This window comes from Mycteria americana, chromosome 3 (assembly GCF_035582795.1).
Source record: "Mycteria americana isolate JAX WOST 10 ecotype Jacksonville Zoo and Gardens chromosome 3, USCA_MyAme_1.0, whole genome shotgun sequence".
Classification (NCBI taxonomy): Eukaryota; Metazoa; Chordata; class Aves; order Ciconiiformes; family Ciconiidae; genus Mycteria; species Mycteria americana.
Window position 1 is genome coordinate 51,425,694 of NC_134367.1, and position 26,263 is coordinate 51,451,956.

The 26,263-nt window shown below is 38.2% G+C and overlaps 1 protein-coding gene across 1 annotated transcript in view; it reads right to left on the bottom strand.

The window, feature by feature from the left end:
- The window catches only part of SEC63 (SEC63 protein translocation regulator), a 65,776-nt gene that overhangs the window by 36,933 nt on the left and 2,580 nt on the right, over window positions 1-26,263 (bottom strand). Inside the window, exons 2-5 of the mRNA XM_075498494.1 lie at window positions 10,050-10,149; window positions 9,109-9,223; window positions 5,478-5,590; window positions 2,784-2,845 (exon numbers count right to left, since the gene is read on the bottom strand). Of these exons, the coding sequence (XP_075354609.1) occupies window positions 2,784-2,845; window positions 5,478-5,590; window positions 9,109-9,223; window positions 10,050-10,149 (390 nt within the window). The remainder of the gene's footprint in view (window positions 1-2,783; window positions 2,846-5,477; window positions 5,591-9,108; window positions 9,224-10,049; window positions 10,150-26,263) is intronic.

Consider the following 26,263-nt stretch of genomic DNA (forward strand, 5'->3'; position numbering starts at 1 on the left):
GTGCAATAAAATAACAAGACTTAAATGCAACATCTGAAATACCAAAGACTTTAGCTTAACATATTGCAGTGAAATAGATATGCAAGATTTATTAATATATAAAAAGATAGAGAAAGATTTCACAGATGGAAAGATTTAGGAGCTTTGCCCTGCAGAGTTTTCAGCAGTTTAAATACATACAGATCAGTAAATACATGAACTGCAAGAAAATTGTTTGAGCAAATGAATTCTATGGAAAAAGTTTTATTAGTTTGTAACTTTAGGAAAGTGTTCTAAGCTGTAAATTGTAAAAACAAAACCCTCTACCAGTTCAAATTTCTGTGTGATTGGTAAGAAAGAGAAAGGAACACTTTTTGATTCAAAAGGAGCTAGGCTGCAGGAAACAGATACCATGATTCTCTAGCAGTAACATCTACAGCACACAGATCTGAATACCAAAGAGCATAAAATAGCTTGTCTTCAGACACTTTAGCAGTAATAAATTGAACTTCGCAAACATCACCTATCCTGACACTAGAAGTTTTAGGCAACCAAAAAAAAGGAAAAAAAAAAAAAAAGACTTTACAAATTTCTAGGGCCTGCTTAAAAAAAAAAAAAAATTATTTTGCACATTCAGTATTTTACTTTTAGTACAGGAGCAAGTCATGCCAAAGACAAGAAAATCTTGTTTTTCTGCCTCTAACCTCCATGCTGCTTCAGTTGGATAGAGAGGAATACTGCTTCCTGTTCCTTCGTGCTGGGCACAGAGGGTGGGATGCACCTCATCTAACTCGGTTAGACATGTCTAACACCAGATGTGCTTCATCTCATCCCAGAATATACCTCTATAAGGGACTGTCTCTATTCTTTGACTACACAGAACTAAAAAACTAGAGTACATAGCTTGGATACAGATTTTTACACTACAGGTGTATAAATGAAGAGGAGATGAATTTCACTAAATTAGAAAGCTCCTCACACTTCAGTGTAGAACAAGGTTACAGAATTGAAGGTGGGAGAGAGAAAATTTCAGGCTTCTTCCCACCCTTCAGATGAAGCAACGATGACAGACCTGGAAGCAAAGCAGAGAACTCCAGTTCCACCATAATCTGAGTTAGGATTTCAGAAGAGCAGGAGACTTCACACTCACAGTACGAACTGCTACCTTACCAAAGAATCATTTCACCCTTTGGGGATCCAGAGTCTTTTAAGTTTGGGAAAGCGATCTCTGAGCCAAGCGCACGAGGATCTTCATGCCTTTAAATTCTCAGCTTTTGGCCGAGTTTTCTTTTGAAGTCACAGCTTCAGGTCCATTTAAGGACACTGACATACTGCCTAACTTGAAATCCTATGCCTTGGCAACACTAAGTTAGTAGCTTGTGGGTGCAAAAAACTGTTTAGCATCAGGAAAGGTCCTAGGAAAGCTATTTGTGCATATACCAGACTAAAATCTACAGTACCATTTTGCTGATATTATGACAGCATTTCTGAAGCAAGATCTTATTTGTATTTTGCAGCAAGAGGAACAGAGTCCTCCTACTTGCCTGTCTCAGAAACCTAGAGAAGCTAGGAGCTGAAAGAAATTTGCTATGCTATAAAACACAGTGGTTAAAGAAACTGAACCACCACCTTAGTCCATCAGAAATGCCTTTGTCGGACTATGATTTAGTTGGCAGTTGTTTTTTTCGAAGGGAGAGGGAAGATTGTTTCTTTGAAACACTGGTCAGGGGCTGGGGGGTGTTTTCCCTTTTAAAATTAATTTCCCATGTTGGATGGATATAATTCAGAAGAAGAATTTCCAGCACAGAGTTCCCTCATGTGATCCTGTAACTTCACAATTAAGTTATTAATTCCATTTACTACTTCCAAGCTGGCCTTAACTCATTCCATGTAGATATGTAGTATAACTTAGTCCTGCAAACTGTGGGGCATCAACAAGCACAGACCTACGGAGGCCTGTCCTAACAGATGGCAGGTTTTCTTTTTGCTTGTAATGAGTATCAGAAGCAGCTAGAAATATACAATATTCTTCCTCACAACTAGTCCACTTAACTGTCACAAATATATTTTACAGGCCACTCATGCAACTGCAAATAGGAGGGGGGGGAATCTATCAACTTTCAGTCTTACATTGTTTTAGTTTGGACCATCTACTGTAAAACTTTAATGCACCATCATCAGGATGATTTCCATGTAGCTACCTGCCCAGGAACAGTCTACCAGCATAGGGATAAATCACCAGGACTCCTCAAGATGAAGGTGGCCTAGAGCTACACTCAAACAGTACTGCTTCCAGCAAATGGAAGGCAGATGTGTATACAGTGTTTATTTAGATACATACATATCCTCACGTACATCCCTTCAAAGTGTGTTTATTGCATTGTGGCTAGTTGTTAAATTTTCAATACACATTTATAGTATCTGATCCTAAGTACTAAGGAATGTTTAAAATTGACAAGTTTCAGATGAGTATTATTCTATTTTTCACTTATACCTCCTTTTAATATTGGAAAGTTTCTCTAGATACTTACTGAAACTGACTAATTAAAAAAAAAAAACCACTCTTCTCTTTTTTTCCCTAATAAGAAGTTTGAGAAATGTGAAAGCAAACTCTTTCCCACCTTTCCCTCCCACCACCACACCAGAGCCAGTTTCACAAGCAAAGAACTGATCGGATGCATTGCTTCACATCATAGGAAAAAGTTATTCCACATACATTAAGATCTAAGTGCTGCTCACATGATCAGATATTACACAGCTCAATGCACGGAAATTACAGGACTTCTGTCATTCATAATTGTTACCTTGTGGTCCATCTGGATTACCAAATTCTTCCCAATTTTTTCGTGACTCTTCATCAGTTAAGCTAGTTTCAAGAAGAGAAATTAAGTTAATACAGAAGTAAAGAAAGTTCTCTAAATCATTAACACACAGAAACTTTAAAATGTGGCATTTATACTATCGTTCAGAGATGGTTTGGCAAGCTAAACAGCTTCTGCTATTGTTTGTATGAAATCTGATATGAAACAATACTGCTGTATTCCTTCAGGATACACAGGCAAATTATTTTAGCACTGTGACAGCAAAAGAAATCAGACGTACGAGGGTGCAACCTCGTACAGGAGATGGAACAATCACATCTCCCTTTCATGAGAGTGACTGCGTACCCATCAGCAAAGAGCGCTTTTCAATGCCAGGTTACATTACAGCAAATTTTGAAAAACAAAGGTTGAAAACATTATCTTTTTTTGGAAGGAAGGTGAATATGCAAGATGAGTTGATACAGCAGAAGTTGTCCACGTGGGCTTTTAATTCTCTTATCCTAGACTTTTACCCTTGGATGGCATGTGTGTGTTTGGTTGCTTTTTTCGTGGAACTCCCCAGTTTCATATTTAAGAAGAGAGAAATAAATTAAGACACCACCTCCTGTTCTGTAATGACAGTTTCTTGGCAATAATATAGCATCTCAAACAGAATCCCTGTTACTAGAAGGAAGAATACTGCTTTAGGAAACATATCAGCATGCATTCACTGTATGGAAGATTTGTCTCGCAGAAGAAACCCAGTGAATGAGTCAGACATCTCCTGATCATTTCTAAGTCTCACATTTGTTAATGAGCAGACTCATTGAATGGGTAGCTTTTATATTCTTTCAAGACAGCATGGCTAAGGAACTTCACTGTCATTTGCTTCAAAATATGCCTCTGCCACAGCCCTTGCACTAGCGTTTGGAAGTATCAAACTGTATCACCAAGCATTTGAGTGCTAGCTTGCAAAGCAAAGAAGTGAGATGTTTCAGGAGTTCAGAAAGCAATACCAGAATATCCTATTGAAGAGACTTTCATAGTGATGCAGAGGTGTTTAAGCAGACAGTATGATTTTCAAACTGCTCAAGTGAGCATGGTGTTGGTTCTCCTTCTCACCTCACCTCAAACAGGACTCTCAGTCAGTCAGTAAGGTCAATCACATAGACAACTGACTTAAAAGCAGAAGTCACCAGCTTGCTAGGTTCTCTGATGATGTGACTGACCAAATAAACCCTACAATGGAAGAAAGCTCAAAGGGGATGGGCAAGGGCAATGTGCCATGAAGCTCAGATTGACCACAGTGACTCACCACAGCTGTTGCAAAGAAGCTCACTCTGTCTCACCACAAAGGGGACCAGAGGGTAGCCTTTGTTTTAGATAAACACCTACCAACAGCTGAGCAGATCAACTGGTAGCGTAAACATTTCTCCTCGAGTTCATTTTAAAAGTATGAATGTCCCCTCAAGTTTGTGAGACCAGCATGGGGGAAGCACATTCCTGGCTCAGCCCAAGACAGAGTATAGAAACTAGACAACTAGCAAAAGAATTTTGAAGAGAACAACAGGCTCGAGTTGGCTTCAACCCACATGTGCCTTCCCATCACCTGGGGATGTCCAGCATCATGACAGTGAGCTTGTTAGAGAGACCTGTAATGGGAATCACGTTGGTATTGTGATTGAACTGTGTATTTAAATTGCTATGTTTTGCTAAGTGTAACTTACAAAAATATACTAAAACCACAATGCAAATGTATCATTCCGCTAAATTAGAAATCCCGTGTGACATCAACTGTCTTCAGATAAGCAAATTTGATATTAAATATTACATGCTCTACATGTGAAATATCTAAAAGAACCTGGTCAGAGAGTAACAGACTCTGACAGATGATCATTTAGAGTAGAAAAGAACATAAAGCTGTATTAACATTCTGTGTATGAACAGTATTACAAACTCCAAACCCACATGTTGATTATGGAAAAATTCAATAAAAAGGGATTTCCTTTATACCGAATTCTAATATTACACATCATCTCCCAGATTAAAAAAAAATAAAAAAATAAAACCAGAGGTAAGGCCAAAAAATACCCTGGAGGAAAAGAGGATTTGAGGATTCAGCTTTTAAGAACTACATAGGTAATATGAAACAGTCACTGAGTGAAAAATCAGGACTGCAAGGCAACTGCAAATGAAAAGGGACATGGGGGAGCTGAGAGAAAACTGAGTCAGAACCAGAATGAAACATCTTTGTCACTAGATGGAAGAGAGTTAAAATACTGTCTCTTACTCTTTGGCTTTATCACCAGGTGAAATAAACAATGTATTTCTTTTCTAAGCAATGCTTCAGAATTGCTGCGATAGGGCTGGTTGCTTAAAAACCACAAGACCCATTTTGTCCTTTGTCATCTTTAAGATTTAATATGTACTGCACTGGAAACACTTTCCCTAGCTGACATGGAAATTCAACACAAAGACCTAACACCTTACAGTATTTTGACAGTTGCTAAACAATTAAGTTATCCTTCCTAACTTGTACAGAGCAAGCATGCACTGAACCAGAGACATGTTTTGACTTTCGTTACATATCCAAACACATTTTCCCTGGCTGCTTAGCTCATCCCTGTTATTACCTTAGAGGTTTCCCTCCCCATAATATCAAGCTCCCACTTTTTGTAGGTAAAAAACGAAACTTACGCTGCATAGGCCTTAGCAATCCTCATGAACATAACTTCATCTCCTCCTTTATCTGGATGGTATTTTAGCGATAGTGCACGGTACTGTTTCTTAATTTCCGATATACTTGCTCCCTTAAAAAGGTAGGTTTTGAGTTTATTAATTAATTCCTTAAATCAAATCCATTCTTCTATATCTATATTCTAAAGCACATTGTGCAATATTTCTCTGAACCACTCATTGAACTAAAGAATTATGTTCTAACATACGATATTATCATGAAACTACATATGCATTTCATGGAAACATGACTATTTTTCTAATAACATTTTTATAACCATTACATTTTTAAAACAAGTTAGAAGTCATAGTCTAACAAAAAGACATTCAGACGGCTGGATATTGTTTTTTTTTCTGGATTACCTTATTCATCCATCCATACAAAAAAAAAAAAAAAACAGGAAGGCTGCCTTATCTGTTTGACAAATCTTACCTTTTCCTAAACATATTCATGAATACGAAGAATTCTCACTTGCAACATTCTTCTACTTAAGCAAAGAGTTCATAGATCAAGTATGATGGTTCACTTGCAGCTTGTAGGCAGAAATAAATCTGTTGGTCATCAGGAACAGTGGATTGCCCTGCCGCTTAAGAACGCCTTTGACTAGAATCATCCTACCCATAAATTGTTTCAGACTTCTTGAACAAAGGGGATACATTACCTATACCTGAGAAAGAGACCGATTTTTATTCTACTACAGCATGTTGTTAAATGGTTTGACTGTGAACTTCACTATTCAAGAAAACCCTCAACACTTTATAGTCAGTGCAGATAGAAGCTTTTCTAGTAAGCTAAGTTTCACAGAACCATTACCATAGGACTCTTCAACATTTTGTGGTAGAGAAGCCTAGCATGCTACCTTAACTGCATAATAAACACACAAGAAGTTATTTAAAGATGATGGTACTGTTTCAATAAATTTAAACCAGAAATTAAACTGCCCCGGGGCTTCAGTTGGTGTTACTTTATCTCTCTTTATACAAAGTGTCTCTTCCAAAACTATTTTTCAACAGCATGCCTGCCTCATTTAATGCAAAGGATGAATTTACTCCTTAGTAAGTTAGACTTCAAATAAAAACAGCCATTTCAAGACTAGATGAAGAATGTCAGATGAGTAGCAGAAGCTGGGAAGTGGAGGAAAAAGAAAAATCAGGTTGCTGGAGAACAGCACAAGGGTTTTCACGGCTCACATGAATGCTGCCCATAAAAAAAAAAATCCTCATTTTTTCTCTCTCTGCCACAGAGGTTACATGTGATCCCTGATAAGCCAATGACAAACTTTCCATCTATCATTAACTGCTTACTCCTCATTTTCAAAAGCTAGGCTACAGAGGTCAGGCCTGACTTACATTAATGCTTAGCAGCCTAGGACAGTTGGTGCCAGTCGGCACTCTGCTTGGAACACAGAGCTTCCCTATATTAACTACTTACAAAAAAAAAAATAGGGCCCCAATTGTCTTTCTTAAAGAATCCAAAATTATAATCAGTTTTGAGCTTCATCTTTCTGCCTCAGATCCCACCTGTAAAATGGCAGCAAGGATATTTATTCAATAAATCAGTAATACTATGCAAGTGCCTTATGTATGAGTGAATTTAAGTGATGCACTCCAAAAAGAGCTATTCTATGTTCAAAACAAAGTGCTGATATTTTATATAAAAATAAGGTGCACGTATGTTATCTGACTTTGTCCATGTTGTGGTCCTTCTCTGGAGAAAAAAGCCTCTTGTTATAAGTTGATATGCTAACGTAAGATTAAAATAAAAAATCTTGGCCACAGGGTGAATGTAAAAAAAACAAATGAATTATTGTGTACCTAAACTTTCAAGTGCTTGTCTGCAACTTTTGGGGTTTTTTTTAAAGTTTGGGGGATTTTGTTTTGTTTTTTTTTTTTTTTTTTTTTTTTTTAAAGCAGCATTTCCATTATCTAACAACACTTCAACATCTGTGTCACTTCGACATCAGCAGGGCTGGCAATGACTGTAAAGGTTCCACTTGAATGGTAACAGAAGAAAGCTGTTAACTTTTATGTAGTCCGAACTACAAGTTTTTCAAGGGGATTTAACAGACATTGTCTGATAGCACAGAAATACAAAAAACCACACACACTCTGGAATCCTGAACTCTATTTTGAACCCTACTTCAACTGCTCTATCTTCACACCCATCTCTTCATACCCCTTGTAACATCTGTGGCTTTAATTCAACTTGTCCCTATGACAATATGCTCCATCCCTCTATCACTACTTACATACTTTTCCCCCTCCAGGTTGTTACTTGTAGAAATTTGCCAAAGATGAGAAAAGAAAATCCTCTGATGACCTAATCCCTAGTCTGATTTGTTTAACTAAAGTTAACCCAGATACATGAACGGTTCCAACAGATACCATTCCTGTGCGTCAGTGAGAGGACACAAGCCAGCAATCAGTCATTCACAGAGGAACTGAGCAGAGGTTGAATTTAAATAACTTGCCTCCGCACATGACAGGCTAGAGTCTACTTATCTGCTATAATGGCTTTCTTAGCATAGAAAAGCAGTGTCAGTGATGCCTATCCTTACACTGACAAGCCACATCGCTAATGGCAAGAGATGTATTTGTTAATATTCATATACATATTAAGCTCTCCCACACTAACAATATACATCAAGTTTAATCAAAACAGGTACATTCAAAGTTCTTCCATATTCTTGTGCTGAGCTGTATCCACAGTGTGTTTCCTTAGACTGGAGAGTAAAACATACCTCAGAATTCAGAACTGAAAAGATGACTCTACTGTTACTCGAAAGAAGAGCTTTATATCAGGAAATAATTACCATAAGCAGAGAATTTGCTCGGGGTATTGTGGTTAAGATGAAGAAAAGTTTGACAAGACTAAATAAGAGTTTAAGAGATGTCCAGAAGGTCTACTGTCTCCTTGGGATATATAACTTTTTATATCCATTTTGAATCAGACCTTCAATATAAATAAAGCACTGCATCTGTTTTCTAGATAAACACTACATCTTTTTTTTTTTGCAGTTTAATAAACCAATTGGCTGGTATCGCTATTTAGAATTTGTTGTTTGCATTCAGAGATGCAACTGAGATTCAAGGTAACCTTTACTACATCCAAATGTGCATCATCAACACCCTTTACTGAAACCTTTCATTTACAAGAGAAATACTGCTGTACAACAACTGTAAGTCAAATGAATCCACATTCTTGTTTGTACAGTTTATTCAGCAGCATCCCTAAAAATAGCTATTGAGAGGATTTTCACAGGGCATACAAAGCAGAATGACTTTTTTGTTTTCCTGTACCAAGCAAGGAAAACAACAGAGTAAGTTTCAAAATAGATTAAAAAAAACCAACCTCACTATATTAAGAAAGTCATTAGAATCTTGAAGGAGTTAGATACAAAAGTTATAAATTAGTATAGATATAGGCAAAGAATATCTAACAACTGACTTAACAATACACAGCAGCAACTTTCAGATGCCAAAAAAGAACAAAACCACTAGATACATTCACTAAACTTATTTAAAAGAACAAGTCATAAATTTGACATCTAGACACCAAACGTACAGACTAGTGAAAGACACTATTACTTACGGGATCCAAATGTAAAACCTCATAAGGGTTGTATTCTTGATACTCTCTGTCCGTTTTGGAAACTTTGTATGCAAGAAACAAAAATAACGCCCAGCCAGCAAGGAGGACTATTTTCCTGTTCGGAAGAAAGAATTTTTTAAATGTACAAATACACTAGCTTTAGCATAATTCTACAAATAACATAGGAAGCCATTTGATATCAGTCTTCAAGAAACAATATTAAAATAGCGAGAAGCATTAAAGCTATTTTAAAGCAGGTATGAGCATTTCAGTTATAACACCACCTTTGACACAGATGAAACAGCTGCTTTGACTCCAAAGGCAAGCCACTATCAACAAAGACTCTTTCCATTCTTTAACTGTCTGTCCTCAGCAGGTATGCAACAGTACTTCTTATTTTTAAAGGACAACTTTAACCTGATCCTAGGCAAAGTCAATGTTAAAAAAGCAAAGAGCTGAAACACACGCATAACAGCAAAATATTTTGAGGGTGGGAGTAATAAAGAACTGAAGGATATAAAACCATCAACTTTGAACATACAAATCATTACTGTTGTGTATTTGAATATGTATGTTTACATATTAAATATTTAAATCAAAAGACATCGCTAGCACCACTAATTTCAGTGAGGGAGGATTATTTTTTGGAACAAATAAATGCGTGGTTTACTTATTTATTAGTGCTGAGGTTCACTGCTTTAATTTAGCAGATATTTTATAAGGGACAAACAGCACCCATCTTGATTTCAAGCCCTACTAGATAATAATGATTAACTATTAATTATTCAAATATAGCAGATTGCAAATGTCTCTTCTGTGACACAAAAGCCAGTATTGTAACACTAATTCCAGCTGCTTTGATTATAAGAAAATATATTTATATAAAAATAAAAATGTAGGAAATGCTTTAATGGAAAGTCATGCAAATGAAACATACTTACTTTACTGTAGGAATTATGTTTTGTTGTGGTTTTAACAGTCGCAAACGATACCACAGGCATCTTCCATATACATTTCTTATATTCTTTAATCGAATTTGCTCTATAAAAATAAAGAGAAAGATTGTGATTAACCAATCTAACAAAAAGCAGAATGACAAACATGCTCGCTTCATCCTGGAGTAGGCAGTACAAGGTCAGTTGGAGGACTAACAAAAGGTCCCGCAATATTGGAGGAAAGAATGTTTTTAATCTGTTTAAGTGACGCTGCTCACCCATAAACATATGAAGTTGGTCAGATTTTTCTCCACTACCTAAAAGGAACCCACGCTATTTCCCACGTGCCACATAGCAACCATCACTTGTCAACCCAGCCTTTGCCTGGCTAACGTGCACCTATATATTTTACTTCTGCCATTTTATACTCAACTCCAACAAGTCTCCCATTTCAGTATGTCATCTACTGTGTGCAGGAAAAACAAACCAAACCCCCAAAAACCTAACCCACATGCAAAACAGTGTTTGTATGCAACTAAAGAGTGCAGCCAGAGCAACAGCTACTTCCTCAATTCAAAATATGATGTGTTTTCCTCCTCTTTGCAACAATCTGCTTTTTATAAGTTGCCTTCATTTAGGTTTTTCCTGTTGAAGGGGAAAAGGAAGGAAGAGTAAGATAATAACTATGTGTAAGCCATGTAGCTCAGCAATATGGGCCCTTGGCAAGAAAGTATATGCATTAACGACAAACTAGCCAACAAGTTTCTTCCCATGTCCTTTCAGGATAGGATGGGGCTGGAAGGAAATTGTATTTATACTGTCAACATCACCATGACATGGCATGGAAGCTCTCTCTGTTAAGAGAGTTTTAGTTGTATTTCAGAGTTAATCAAGGCCAACTTAGTCTTGGTCAAAGAAGTCTTTTATGCTAAGAAAAGTATGGTGGAAAGCAAATAGCTTGTACAGAATTTCTGTAAGCACTGAAATTATATGTTATAAAGTGACTTCAATCCTGTTTATCTTTCAAGTAATTTGTCTATCCATAGACTATGTAGTCTGATCTGCAACACTTCTGAAGTGAGGTCACTGTAATTACCTTACCTGCAAACGAATAAGACCACTTGCCCCTTTTCAGACTAAAGGAGAAAGAATTAAGAGAAAAAAAATCATCCTGTCTCAATACATTTAGATATTGCTGGCAATCAAAGTGACTATATTTGCCAATCTAAAAGAAGTTTGTGAATTATCTAAATGCAAGAATTATATTAACAGCTTTGATCCAAAGCACATGTCAATCACATCCTAAAAAGTCTCAACTTTGCACTTTTAAGAAGGTGATGCTAAACTTGACTAAAATAGCAGTTAAGATACATGGAAACATTTTTCTTCGGCAAATTTCTAAAAGGCAATTGTGGAAGACAGTGATGACCTCTGTTTAGTTATTCTGAAGATATTGGGAGGTGGGATATGGTGCTCAGTGATCTACTTGAATTTCTAAGCAAGCATGCAATTCAGATGAAACACCTAGAACTTCAATTTGCAGTCACCAAACTATCTGACGCCAGAGAAGCACGACCATAAATGCCAATATTGTGCACCAGATCAACCACGAGTTCAGATTTAACCCAGATCAGATGTGAGCACAGGGTGGTATTTCAAACTCCAGCTGATTTGGCAGAAATAGAGAGTTGGAACACAGATGATACCTGGCCACCCACAAACTAGTAAAGCAGGCAAATACTAAAGCTTGCAGAGACAAGGTACCGGAACCAGAAAAAGTTTATCAGCTGACACTGAACTAGTATGGTTCTATAATTCTGTAAAGTATGTCTATAAAGTATGTCTTCCCCAAAACTCAGTATGACATTAAACAGCTTGATGGGATTCCTTGAGAAGATTAGATTAGTAGTCCCATCAGCCCCAAAGGAGGAGAGATGGAGAAAGGGAAGATAATTCAGTCCCTTGCATCTGATCCAACTCTTGCAGGACTTCAAAATAAGCTTCGAAACTTGTCTCAAAATTTTGTGCAACAGATAAACCACACAAGTATTTTGTGGTTCTCCTGATCTGCAAAGATTGTTCACATACTTAAAACAGGTACTAAACATGAAACTTTCTAAACAAAAAGGATATGACTAATATTTGGTTAAGCAACTGCCCTCTTAGTTTCACTTGTGTGAGGCTTTAGAAAGCACTGTGCAGGAAAAATTCAGAAAAAATTCAGAAGGCAATGAAAACAGGATTAAAATGCAACACTGACTCCCTACTGGTAGAATGCAAATTAATTTGGCATTTTCTCTTTGCATTTTTTTTTCTTTTAAGACAAAAATTGTGGGAGATCTTTATTGGTTCAGAACTGGACCCACCAGAGCTAGAAGTGGGCTAACTGTTACTTAAAATTAAACTACATTTTTAAATGCAAAACTAAGAGACATTACCAGCGCACAGAACTGGCATTTCAAAAAAAGCTGATGGCATTAAAGACTAGACAGACAATTAAGTCATGAGGACTAAAGAGCTCTGCTACAGAAACAGGGAGGAAAATGTTCTGGGGGTTTTAAGCGGTCACTGGACAACTATGAGACAACTACGAGCTATAGCGTGATGCTTTTATGAAGAAGTCACCGATGATACTTGAACAAATCAGGCATCACAAGCCTCACAGAAGACACACGTGCTTATGTGAAGCATAAATCACTGATTTCAAATATTGTCAATAAATTCAGTTGTGCAGTGCTGAAGCAAGACGAAGCCAACTGTTCAGTCCACCAGCAGTGACCCAGATCAGCTACCTGATCCAACCTGTATCGCAGCCCCACAGACGGTTCTGCAGCGCAACCAAAGGGCAGTGCTGTTTGGTAACTGTCTTAACTGACTACACTGCTTGCAGAAATACCCAAAACTAACATGAAAACGGTTTACCAGTGCGCTTGGAGAAACAGAAAGTGACTAAGAGAACTTTGTCTACTTAATCCTGTAAAACTAAGCCTAACAGGATATGACTCCTTGTAGTGTTTTCGCTAGGATGCTTAACGAGCTGCTGTGCCTTGTCTTTAAAAATCTGTGCCGCCCTGGGACACAATGCCCCAGTTCTCAAACCTGCCTACTGTCCAGCCCCACAAGTGCCAGATGACCTTCTCCTTTCCCCCCTCTGCATCTTCCCTGCAAGAACAGCCAATAGCCTTCACCTTACCGTGCCAAAAAGCTTCCAAAAGGCCCTTAGGGGAAGGCACCATGGAGAACAGAAAAATAGTTGTGCAAGCTAAACTAAAGAGTTGGCATAAGGTCAAATAAAAACTGACCACGGGGGAAAATGAGGCTAAAAACTAAAGGTGTTTTATAATAACCAGAGAACTGAGGTTTTGGAACAGCCTTCCAATAACAGCTGCAGGAGTCATATTTTGTGACCAATCTGACAATAGCACCAAGGGAGAAAAAAAAAAGAAAACGCCAAGGCAAGTGGTGTGAGCAAAAAATTAAGTCCTTTGGATAGGTAAACAGCACACACCTAAGTCAGTTAAAAGAGCGCCTGGCAACGATGCCCTGGAACAGCTATGCTGCCCAGGGGGACCTCTTCAGACAAATACCAAATTAAGACATGATGCTAAGCAGCCACGGCAATTTTTTTTTTTCCACATGCATCTGAACAACTCTGGATCAAATCTAATTACAGTTGATTAAACCGTATCAAAGCAAAAGCACCTCATTAATTTCCTTCCGATCTTGGGATGGCAATAGTCTTATTTGATTAACAACCCCAAAAGGAAACAGGGCACTACAAAGATGAATGATTGTTTATGGTTATCTGTTCGGAACATAAAGAGAGAATCAAATCCTTCCCAAGTGGAGGCTGAAGTCCAGACTATCCAAATTATTCAGAACTATCCTGAGGCAATTCCTCTGTCACATGTCATCATTAACACGTATTAACTTGTGGAATTCAAAAACAGGCAGCTGCTTGGGAGAAAGAAGGAGGAGTACAGACAACATCACTCCCAGCTTAGGCAGAAAGCCACTGGCAAAACATCACCCTGAGTAAAAAAGCTATATTCCTGCTGTATATAGCAGGAAAAACAGGCTTCCTGTTTATTTACAGACAACGTATGTGATGCACCAAAGAAAATACTTACCTTGTTAGGAAGAAATTGGTTGCAGGGGAAAAAGGGAAAAAAAAGGGGAAAAAAAAAAAAAAGGCTAGCAAGAGCCGGAATACCAGATAATTACTGTGCTTAACAAAAGCAGCAATGTATTCCTAATGAGCAAGTTGCGGATAAATCAGGTCCTTTTTTGATTTGCCTTCCTCTCCCAAGGAGCTTTCTTTCACATAAGTGGATTTGCTGTGCCACAGAACTGGCACACTGTCCCTGCAATATCCTGCAGACCCCGAGCACGCAGGGGTAAATACATTACATGCTGCTCAGGGTAAAGCTTTGCAGTGAAATAGGAATTGTACCTTCTTTGGATTTTAGCTCTGGAATCCTTGCTCTGCCAGGGAAAGAGGTTCAGAGTCTGAAAAGCAGATAAGAGTTCTCTGTTTCTTCTTGCTCCAGATCATGGCTCCCCATTAAAGCATAAGAGCACTTCAGACACCGTGCTTTGATATGGGATTACAGGGAGACAAGTGGGGGGAAAAAATGCTTTTCCTCTAGTAAAAACGACTTCTCGTTTGATGGGTAAAACCCTTAACAGTGAATCTCTCCTACGGTTTTTAAAATAGGTATTAAACAGCCTTGAAAAGCAAAGGCATAATGCATCCACGGGCTTTTGAATTAATCTCGCTAACAATAATCCACGCATCAAGGTATTGTTAAAGCACCCCTATCAGATGAGGATGTAGAGTGCCAGTTCATCTCTGTAAATAATCTGGGGAAGCATCCCATGCTTCCTCCATTTCCCCCCAAATTGTTACGGATGCATCCAAAGTTCCTGAGATGCACAAGCAATTTTTCATCAATACAACTCTCTTACTTTCAGAGGGTTCTCACAAGTACCTATTATAATATCTTAACAAATGTATGTGAATATCCAGCCAAAACTACATCTTAATACACTCTTCAAGTTCAAGAAATAAAATGACTGGTACAAAAGGAAACCTCAGTGCCATCTCTTTTGATTATTCAGAAAGAGCTAGTCAGGTCCTCCAGTGATACTAGTAGGTATTTTAATCCGACATTATCTAAAGCTTTTAGACAAATGAAAATAAAATCAAGACCCTAGCACAGCTAGGCTATTAATAACTAAATGGGAAAAAGTCAATTTGTACACTGATCTGCTTACTACTTTTGGATGAAAATAAAGTAATTAACAAGTATTTTAGACTTTTGCTTCCTTAAAGGTAGCTGTCCATTTGGCTACATACCTTAACTAGCGAATGACTAAAGATCACTGATCCGTAAATTTGAGACATAGTAAACTTTACGGTGAATCCAAAGAGGTATGCAACATCTGAATGACAAGCTCAAAGTAATTATTAAAAAAACAGGGGAAAAAAAAAAGACTGTCTTTGATCTTTATTTCTTTTGTTTTGTGACTAAAGGTTTTCTTCCTTTGTATTCCAGGTGACAGTAAGTAGAGAATGCTTAAGTAAACAATTGACTCCTCTTTGTCAGAACTTATGTATGCCTCTTGAATATCCAGGTCTTTAGAGAGCACGATTTTAGGATGAATAAGCTAGAGGTGTCTGCTTTTTCTGGGTGGGTAACCCAGACCACACATTTCTTGGGTATCCCAGAACAGGTGAACATCTAAGGTTGGAAGAGACCTCTGGAGATCATCTGATCCAACCCTGCTGCTCAGAGGAGAGTCAACAAAGCAGGTTGCTCAGGGCTGTGGCTGTAGGCCTTTGAATACCTTCAAGGACAGAGACCCCAAAGTCTCTCTGAGCAACCTGTTCTAGCGTTTGATCACCCTCACACAGCAAAAAGTTTCTTTCATGTCTGTCTCAACATCTGTTCGTTCACCCATCACACGGTGGGCGCGGAACACAGGGCACGCAAACACAGAAGGAAGCTGATCACAGGTTGGGTTCGCTGTTTCCATACATAGATTACATACAACCCGTGGCCTACAACTCAGCCATGCCTGACTTAAGTTTGGTTTTGATGTTCACCCATACCTACCTTACTGGCACACACACTGCCTTTCTGCACTTCTCCCCTGCCCCCTCATCGTAAGAATACAAAGTCTTTGGCTTCTCATACAAATATCGTCTTCAAAAGCCAAGGCCTTTATAAAACGCAGCAACTGCATATTGTTTTACCACACTGGGACCACCACCTCGGCAGTACTACCGACGACTAGCAAAGCAGGCATGCTTCTGTTGGCACGTGAGGAACACAAAGGATGCTGGCAACATGGACACTGCCCGGCAGCTCAGGAACACAAGCACTTCTGTTGCCAGAAGAATCTGAGACACACATGCTGGTATGACTTCATGAAACATGTTAAAAACAGTACCACAGAAAGAATGAACCACTTCTGTGGGCAACAACAAGGGCACCAGATAACTGGGCTATGCCAAGACATCAAAAGAAAGATCTAGGATACAAGTCATTTTGGGGTGAACACCATAAAGCCATACAAATACAAAAGCACTGCACGAGTTTTGTTCCATTTTAGTAACTTGTGTAGGGTAACCTAACCTAGCTGTTACTTTAGAAATTACTTCTGACCTACTCCTTTCTGACAGTGAAGCAGAAGTGGTCTTCACTGTTGTAAGTGCTTGAGAAGTCTCATATATTTGTTTCTGAAGAAACAGGAGGATCCATTTTATCCATAGGAATGCCTGACAAATGATCCCTACCTAGAGCTAACCTTTTTGTTTCAGCTTCTAGAGGCTCCAACAAGTGCTCCAAAAGAAAACCCTTCAAGGGAGATTCTTTTTTATTTTTTACAACCTCCTGAGGAAAGAGACATGGTTACACATTTATTGGGGATGGGCAACTCTGGAAGACAGGGAAGGGAAAGAGGTACACCTGGAATTATAGAGAAAAGTTTTAACCACCAGGATCTTGTTTCAGCTGCAACAAACACAGGTCAGTTTTAGGAAAAAATACCACAAAGTAAGACTCTTGGCATCAGTACTTGTACCTAAAGCATATAAAAGTTTAAAAAGATCATACAGTCAATCATTAGGACAACTAAAAACTAACAAAAACCCTAGTATCCAGAATAAATGGAAGCCACCAGTTTTCCACCATTCTACCTCAAACAGCAGGAAAGAACCAAAGTACATCCTAGCCTCCTGCCTCCTTTCTGCCTTCAGCCTACTAAGAAAAGCAAAGGCAGCAAGTCTAAAACACAGCTCCAGTGGATTCTGTCAGAAAAAGAAACATGAGGAGGTGCATATGAAACATTCTGCCCACCAGATGCGGACAATTCACCCAAAGGAGAATGTCGCTCAGTTTCGAAAGAAGAGGACTTCTTTCAGCAAGGAACACGGAGTGACAGAGGTCTGCAGCCTAGGAAACACCAAGATCACTTTAAAGACAGACTTTCACAAAACTTATTTGCAGCATGTCATCTCCTCTCTAACCCTGTCTTGGAAACTTGTACCTGTGAAATGCATCAAGAGATGCAAGTAATACACATAGCATGCAAGTCGTGAGTAAAGGTTATGACGCAAGGGTACCACGGCTCTAAGCACTAAACCTGTTCTGTTAAAACTGAGGGTAACAGGCTCAGCTGAAACACTGCTCTTGAGTGTTTCTCATTCTGCTGTTTGTTATTCAGAGTTCCATGGTTTTAATCCTCTAAACTGTGCACTAAATAGGTTCCTGTCTCCTTTCAACAGCTACATGTATGTGTACATACACACAATGTATACACACACATATGCAAAAGCTGAAGTCTTGGACTTTTTCCTACTTCTACAATCACAGAAATTAAACAGTGGTATGGACAATGTATTTACTGAGGTCTTGAACCGGGGCTCTCTAAACAAATTTACTTTTTTAATCACAGAACCACTTCTCAGATAACAGGTGATGAATACAAGTATGAAAACGCTACCCTACTGCCTTACTAGGACATTTTTGCTTAACTCTATTGATGTTTTCCATGATAATTATTGCAAAATAGACTCCACATGGATATAGTATGGTATCCGGGAATAATTTAAAAATCACAGGATTAGGAAAAAACCCTATACTTACTTTCAAAAGAAGCCACTGACAAACACCGATAATGTTTTAAAGCAATAACCCATCTTCCCCAGCAACTAAGAGGCAGGATTCAAACTCACAGTAACTCACAGTCAGCAACCTCTGAAGTACTAAATAATTTCAAACCTTATTATAATAGGATTGACTTCTAGTGTAAAACCCCAAATTATGAGGCATGGAGCAAATTAAATTGATTTAAGAGCGTTCTAAAATGCAGTTGCTTAAATCCAAAAGCCTTCAAATGACCACTAGTGTTTCAGTTAAGATTAGTTTTGGGGTTTTTTTTAAACTGGAAAGCATGTTTCAGGACTTTGAACTGACCATATCAGTGAATTAAACGATCTGAATAGATGCTTTCTAATTTTAATGCCATTATTGTAAGAACTGTCCTCATTACCCCGAGTTTATAGATTAAGAGGTTATGTCCAAGTTAGTCTCTTCACTAAAATGTTTATAGCTGAATAATCTGACCTTACTTGTTTTCAAAGAGATTTTTTTCTGTCTAGTAAATATTCATAGAAATAATCAAAAATACCACGTTTTGACTAACATGTTGTTGTTAACTATTAAAACTCCAAGCAGTTCATAAACTACAGAAAGTCCTGTGAAAGACCTTAATAGCAAGGCTTCTTCTTTCCCAGAGCATGTTTTGCAGCAACTAGATTAAGCTTAAAAGGGACAAAAAGTAACCTAACTTTTCATTCACACACTGTTCCACAAATATTTGCTGACCAAAAGATAGCATTTTCTACTAATGACTTTAATAAATAGTAACGTAAGATGATTCAACATCTTGAAAGTTAACTTCTTTTCAGAGTTTACTTACTTGGACTTTCTGTTTACAGTCAGTCTTGCTGGTCTCAGGGCACAGTTCCACATTACTCCTAATCAAGACATTTCCAAACCTCCTCCTTCCTATTACTATACTGTCTCATTTGTGGTGACAAAACTGTCAGTGGGACTAACTATACCTTTAAGCTACATCACCTAAATTATCAAATTTGTAGTAGGGCTGGACCTACAGGTGCATCAGCAAAACTTTAATGGAATCTGAGAGGAATCAGAAAGCTAGCCATTTTAATATGGAACAAGACGCACATGAGTCAAGGTTAACAAGTTTAGATGAAATCAGCAACAACGCTGGGCTCCAAGACTCACACATCCTTAATTCTTAGTTTTATTTTATCAATTTGGTGTGGGAAGGAAACCAGAACACATTCAATCCAAAGCAAATGTAGACAAAAGTCACTTAGCGTACCACCAATCACTAAAAATGCCTGTATTCAGTATCGTTCCGATGCACACCTTGAAGAATCTATAACAAAGGACAGAATTAGTGGACACAGGGGTAAGTACCGTACATCCATTTATCATCAGTGGGGCTTTTGTAAAGGGAAAGTGAGCTTTACAAACTTGAGTCCTCTAAAGGAAGTAAACGTATGGAAGAGGAGATCCTACTGATACAGTCTGTGGTCTCCAAAAGGCTTCTGAAAGGTTCCTCTTAAAAGTCTTTCAGGACAACCATCTAACTATTGCAAAAATAAATATGACTAGAAGACAGAGTAAATGGCCAATTCTCACAGCAGAAGGAAATCGCCAGCAGCTCTGCAGGAATCTGTGTTGGAACTACGATACTCACATTTCACTAATAAGTAACCTGGGTAAACAGGTGAGCAGTAAAATAAAGCTTCTGGACCATATTAACTTATTCTGGGTAACAAGGGCAAGGGTATCCTGAAGAATTGTAAAGATCAAGCAAGTGGACTGCAGAATGGCACATGGAATTCAGGGTATGAAAATGTAAAGAGCAATGGGGACTAGCCTAATTTTATATATATAAGGATGAGCTTGGGGCTGACCATTACCTCTCAGGAATGCGATCTTGGTGTTGTGAGAAACTTTTCTATGAATACCTCAGCTGAAGGCTTACTAGTTATAAAAAGCAAAGCAAATGTTTAGAGCATTCCTGTGAGGAAAGGAAGAGAACATTATTCCACCACATAAACTTAAGGTATGTACCACCTTGAGTATGATGCACAGTCCTAGTCCCCACCTCTCAAAGAGGGGCAACTAGAAAACATTCCATTAAGGTGAACAAGGGCCATCAAACTTATGAGAAGATTTATGTCCAAAATATAAGCTACAAATCTTTTGGCTGGGAGAGAGAAAAGCGCAAGGAGAGGTAATGGAAGGCTGTAAAAAACCTAAATGACAGCCAGGACAGACAGGATTGAATGTTTACTGCCTCTTCCAGTAGAGCAAGTAAGGATCATCAAATAAAATCAGAAGCAGATGCAAAACAAAGGTGATTATTTGCAGTGTGGGCAGCAGAGCTGGTGAACTCCTTGCCATAGGATGGTATAGATGCTATGCTAAAAGAGAGTCATTGAACTGAAAACCATTGGAAACTGGGAGAATATGCAGAGGAAGCATCATTTATGCTTGTCCTGTTACTCCCTCTTTAAGGCATACACTTTTGTAATATGATGTAAAGAAGACATCTGACCTGACCCAGTATATCCACTTTTTTTTTTTTAAAGAAACAAAAGATTTGAAACTTTATTGGTAAGCCTTTGTAGAAGTCACAATGCTAGCAAATATCCTCATTTCAAGTAGTTCAACCAGCCAGCCAAGATAAAGGCATCTTTTGAATCTAAAATGCATCATCTCCCAACAGATATTTATTTAGAATGCTAGCAAGTAATTTTCTGTACAAGGGAAATATTAAGTGAAAATCTGAAAACACCTCTTCAATCTTCTCAGTTGCACACTTACTTAAAAACTGGTGCAGACACAAATCTTTTTGCTCAGGAAAGAAATGAAGTACCTATTTTGGGCTGCTCCCTACTCTGGATATGGTCCAGCCAGCACGACCTCCCTGACCATGAAATGGAGGCACATCTGTGTCAGGTCCTAGCTAACAACTGAGGTAAACATCTACAAATCCCTCAGTGAGAGAAGGCAGCACTGCAGGGTGAAAGGACACAGCACCAACCCCAGTCTAGACTTGTTCAAATTGCTGAAGATCTGCACCCTCCTTCACAGACACGAATTTAAAGAACAAAAAAAAAAGCCACCCCAAAAACAACTCACCCCAGAATCCTCACTTTGGAATCGCTGTTGATCCCATTCCTCGTCATTTACCTTGCTCCCCTCTCAAATTCCTGCTCCTCCTGCAAGAATGGTTCAGCTGCTTATGAAACCGTAACTGAACCGACACACTTTACCCTTGAATATATCAGGTTAAATAACACTAACTTGAATTCTCTAACACTTAGCCTGTACGTCCTGGTAGTTCAGTGTCATCTACATGAGTAGTCAAGATATCCTTGCAGCAAGTAGAAAATGAACAACAAGGTATATAATAGAACTTTTACAATGCTGTTTTCATAAGCTTCCATAACAAAGGCTGAATTTTAAAAAAAACAGAAACAGCTTTATTTTCCTGTACATGTAATAAGAGATAAAGTTCTTGTAATAGCTTGATCTTTATCTTGCAACAAAAAGCTTTTCAGAATTAAGTGTTCTGGACAGTCTTGAAGCTACTCAACTAATCTCTAATAGAGGGTTATTAATTTTATTTTACTGCTAGGAGGCCACAATGCTTATAAGAAGATTACAATACTTAAAAAAAAATTCCATGAAAAGACATCCTTTTTTCCAAATAACAGAGCAGTTTAGATAACTCTGTCCAAACACTTTGTTTTGAAAAGTATTTTTAAAGATAATTGCTAGGCATTACCAATGACATCTCATGATGTTTGCCCTTTCTTCAAATGTTTCTGCAAAAAAAACCCCTACTGCTTCAAAATAGCAATATAGTAAAAAATTAACAAAATAGTATTAAGTATCACCATTATACTCTATTCTCCCTTTTAATAGTCACCTAATAAGCTGTATGTATTTTTCTGAACTTGAAATGGTTTAAGTTAACTGTAGTACACTCAATCTCCCAATACCTCAAAAAAATTCAATGTATATGTAGTAACAGTTCTTAAATGCATAACTGACTCTCCTCCCACTTCCTGTCACAATGCTCAAAGGTTATATTAACAGGAAAGGATAAGCACATGCACATACAGGCACAAAATGCTTATATTCACAGATATCAAGTTTTCACACCCATGCTCATCCACCACGTAAGCATTAGCAATGAGCATGGCATCCTGTGTTTTTAGCCTGTCCTTTACCAGCATCCTGTACTACCAAAATGCTGTGAAATACTTCCGAGGTAAGGTTAATGAGATTTCAATGAGCTGTGAGCAAGGACGGGGGACAGAGTCAACCCACTCCAACCAATTTTATCTCACCAGAGGATTAAAAGCAACACAGAATAATTTTACCCCAAAGTGGGAGCAGCAGTATTAGGTAGTACCAAGATGCCCTTCCTGTCCCACAGATGCTGTAAGGTACAAGTGCTCATTAATCCATTACAGGTAAAACACAAGAAATGCTGCCTGCATTCTCTACGTCTGCTTGAGTCACATCCAAGTTGCAGACTCACTGTTTGTCTTTATAAAGACAAATAAACTTTATAGCCTCAGCTCCTCTATTTCCATCTTAAAGGAGGGGATTCATTCAGATCTCTGAAGACAGCCTCGAGACCTACAGAAAAAAAATACACCAAAAAAATTACAGAGAAACCTTCATATTTACACTACTACATAGGGATATCCAGCACAGTGGGCAGATATACAGAGAAGTATGGTTCCTAATACAGTAAAGCTTTACAGAAGGACTTTCTCAGGACTTCTGTTCAAGTTTTTGAATGTGGGTGCCAAGTACTACCTATCTACAGCAGCATGCAAAAAAACTCTGCTTCAAAATCGCAATACAGTAAAAAATTAAACAAAATAGTATTAAGTATCACCATTATATTCTATTCTCCCTTTTAATAGTCACCTAGTAAGTTATATTTTTGAAGTATTTCTGTACTTTGCCCAGCCTCAACGCAGAAAGGCTGGAATAGAACAAGGGTTCTCAAACTGCCTATGCTACTTCCTAGAGGCATGGCATCTTCAAAAATTAGCAGGGAATAGCCTCCTTTAACCAGATTTTTTAAAGTTTTTCTTTGTATTAGCCCAGTGTTCTTCAAGAGAACTTTAGCTACATCTCAGAAATGTTTGAGAGGGGAGGGTGCAGGGGAAAAAGGTTAGTGAGCAACAGGACAACATATAAACTGGGGGGTGGGGATCAACAAAAAAAAAACCACACACACTTTATATGCATTTCTGTGACTATGAAAGTAAACAGCTTTTATCCATTTAATATCAATATTTTTTCCTAGATATGAAAATGCAGCAGCTCATCTTTTTTTTTTCCTCTCCATTGCTACCGTAGGTTTTTCTGTTCTTGCATTTCAGAAGGAAGATCTATGTTCCAAGCAGAATAGCTCCTACAGCCTCTTTTGCCTCAAAGAGACTGCAAGAGAAAACTTCCATTAGCATTATCCCTGCATTCACAGCTATTATTCTTTGGGGTTTCTGAACTGTTTTCAACATCTTGTTTTGTTCAAGTTACTGTAAAAGACTCAGGATAGAGACTTTTATTCTTTCCAACAGCTTTGTAACACATCATGAATACCCAGTGCCCTAAAACAGGAGAATTCATTTAATGTAGACCTAAATCAACTCAAAAATTGGATGAAATGACAAAGCTTTCACAGATACATGTACTTAACTACAAAGCACATCACAATCTTTGACCACCTGTTTCAGCGCAGCTTTATAATTATGTGTCTCAATTCAGCAGCACAAGTATAAGTCAAAAAGTACACCAAGTTCAGGAAACACATCAGCATTGTGCAACAACTGGCACATTATCCAACCAAATTCATTCACCTCTTGCTCTCCATTTTCTTTCTAGATGTTGACCTTTAATCCACACAAGCCTACAGTGAAACTGGTTCAAAGCAAGTCTAACAACACAAGATACTTTGATGGGCACTTATCTATCCCTAATTGCTGAGAAAAAAACATCTTTTCTTCAAACTCTTACAATTAACTTTTTGAAAAACAACTTAAAAATTCTCATTTCAGAAAATACTTTCTAGTTAAGAAATCAATCTGCACCAGAGTAACTTTCTAGTAACCGTATTTTTTGTTCCAAATCAAGAACAGTCCTTGCAATAGTTTTCCTCACAGTAATTACGTTAGTTATACCAATATTTACCCAAAACACAAGTAATCCACAAAAAGTATGAACTGCTTTTATTATTTAAAAAAAAAAAAACCACCCATACACATATATATGTTTGAAAGGTACAAGTCAAGGATAAACAACATGGCAGTTCCACCATCACCTGAAGCCATCACCACCACCAAAAGAATCAGCCTTCTCCCCTCCCAGCTCAGAGTCACATCCTGCACCATCCCAGACATCCACAAAGCGAATACTACCCAGAAAGTAATACATATTAAAAGTAACACACCAAAAAAGCACCAAAAATTACTTTTAGCTCAAGTGAATTTCTTCCAGTCCCTCACACTGCTCAGGTGCTCCACTTGGCACAAGGGAGGGGGAGAAATACAAGACTGGCTGTTAGAGCACGGCTACCTTGAAGCAGTTATGAAACTGCAGCCCAAGACACAAAGCTGAACAATTAACCTTTTACAAGAGCCTTATTAGCTCTACAATGAACACTGAGGAGATAAAGTCATTGGGACAAATCCGTTTTACAAAGTCAATTACCTTCTTGTTTGGTTTATCAAAGCTGAGGGTAATGAAATTATAGGACAGTTCACAGGGTGACTACCACACCACAGCAAGACCTTCCCAAATATAAATATTGACCCCTGCTGCAGGCTGCAGCAAAACCTCACATGGACTCTCTCAGAATGCCTTGAGAAAGCAGGTTTAGACACCCAGGAAATAAAAGCAGCTCAAATTTTACTCAGGACTTGAGAGAGACAAGAAGTTAAATCATGCTGTTCTTCAAGACAGTAGTACTGAAAAGGTCTTTCAAAAGTTGATTTTAAAAAGAACTAAGAGCAAAATCTTAATGGCTTGCAAAAAAAACTATTCTGCTAAAAATCTGACATTAGGTAACACATTGTGAGTTTCCTCAAAGCAGTAAAGCAGTATAGATATAGTCTTATGTTCCAATCTTCGCTACGGCAAAAACAAATACTGATTTTTTTTTTCCTTTAATGTACTCTATCGGCATTTACTACAAAACTACAGCACAGAACAAACCCTGAAGTGTTACAGACCATCAGCAATTCCCAGATTTTTGCTGCTAAACCTCACAGCAATCTATGGCAGTGCATTTGTAGAAGGAAACAGTGGGCACTGAAGGCTCAACCTCCATGCTATAAGCATTTCACTCTCACTTCAGACTAGCTCTAGCCCACTCTCACAAATCAATGTGGCTGGAGCACATCTTCCAACCTACTTTTTACAAAAAAAAAAAAAAAAAAAAAAAAAAAGAAAAGGAATCTGCTCTGTGTCTTTTGGGTGCTCTGGTTCACATTGCAAATGGGTCTTGAAGTGAGGAGGACAGGCATGTGATTTGCTTCAAAAGTTCACTCCAATCCAGTCTTCCCACTCCCGGCAGGCTCTGCTGCAGCTGGAGCTGACACAGCTAGCTAGTCCACCTGTACCTCACCAACTCTGCCCAGGGCCACAAAGCACCTCTACACCGGACTCTCTAGCACAGGTAGGACAAAACACAATTCCAGAACAAAAATGTTAGTTGGTCTTACATGGAGGTAGGTGCAGAGGTTTTGGCAGAGCTTACTCCGTTTGGCCCTGTACTGTGCCTCACTGGTTGGAAAACCTGCTCTAAATTAGTATCAAAATAAACATCTCTTATCAAAGTCTAGGTATTCCTGCTCATTACAAGAATCAGAAGCTAGCAGTGCTGGAAAATTTCTCTTGTGAAGACACAGGTCTTCTCTTAGATTCCAAAGTTATACATGTGGTTTGGTTTGGTTGGTTTTTGAGTGAACTATTCTGAAAACAAGAAGTCATGGCTAAATAATCTGTACTTTGCATTATCACAAGGTTTTAATTTATTCCTGAAATCTGGTTCAAATGCTGGAACAGGTATGGTTGAAT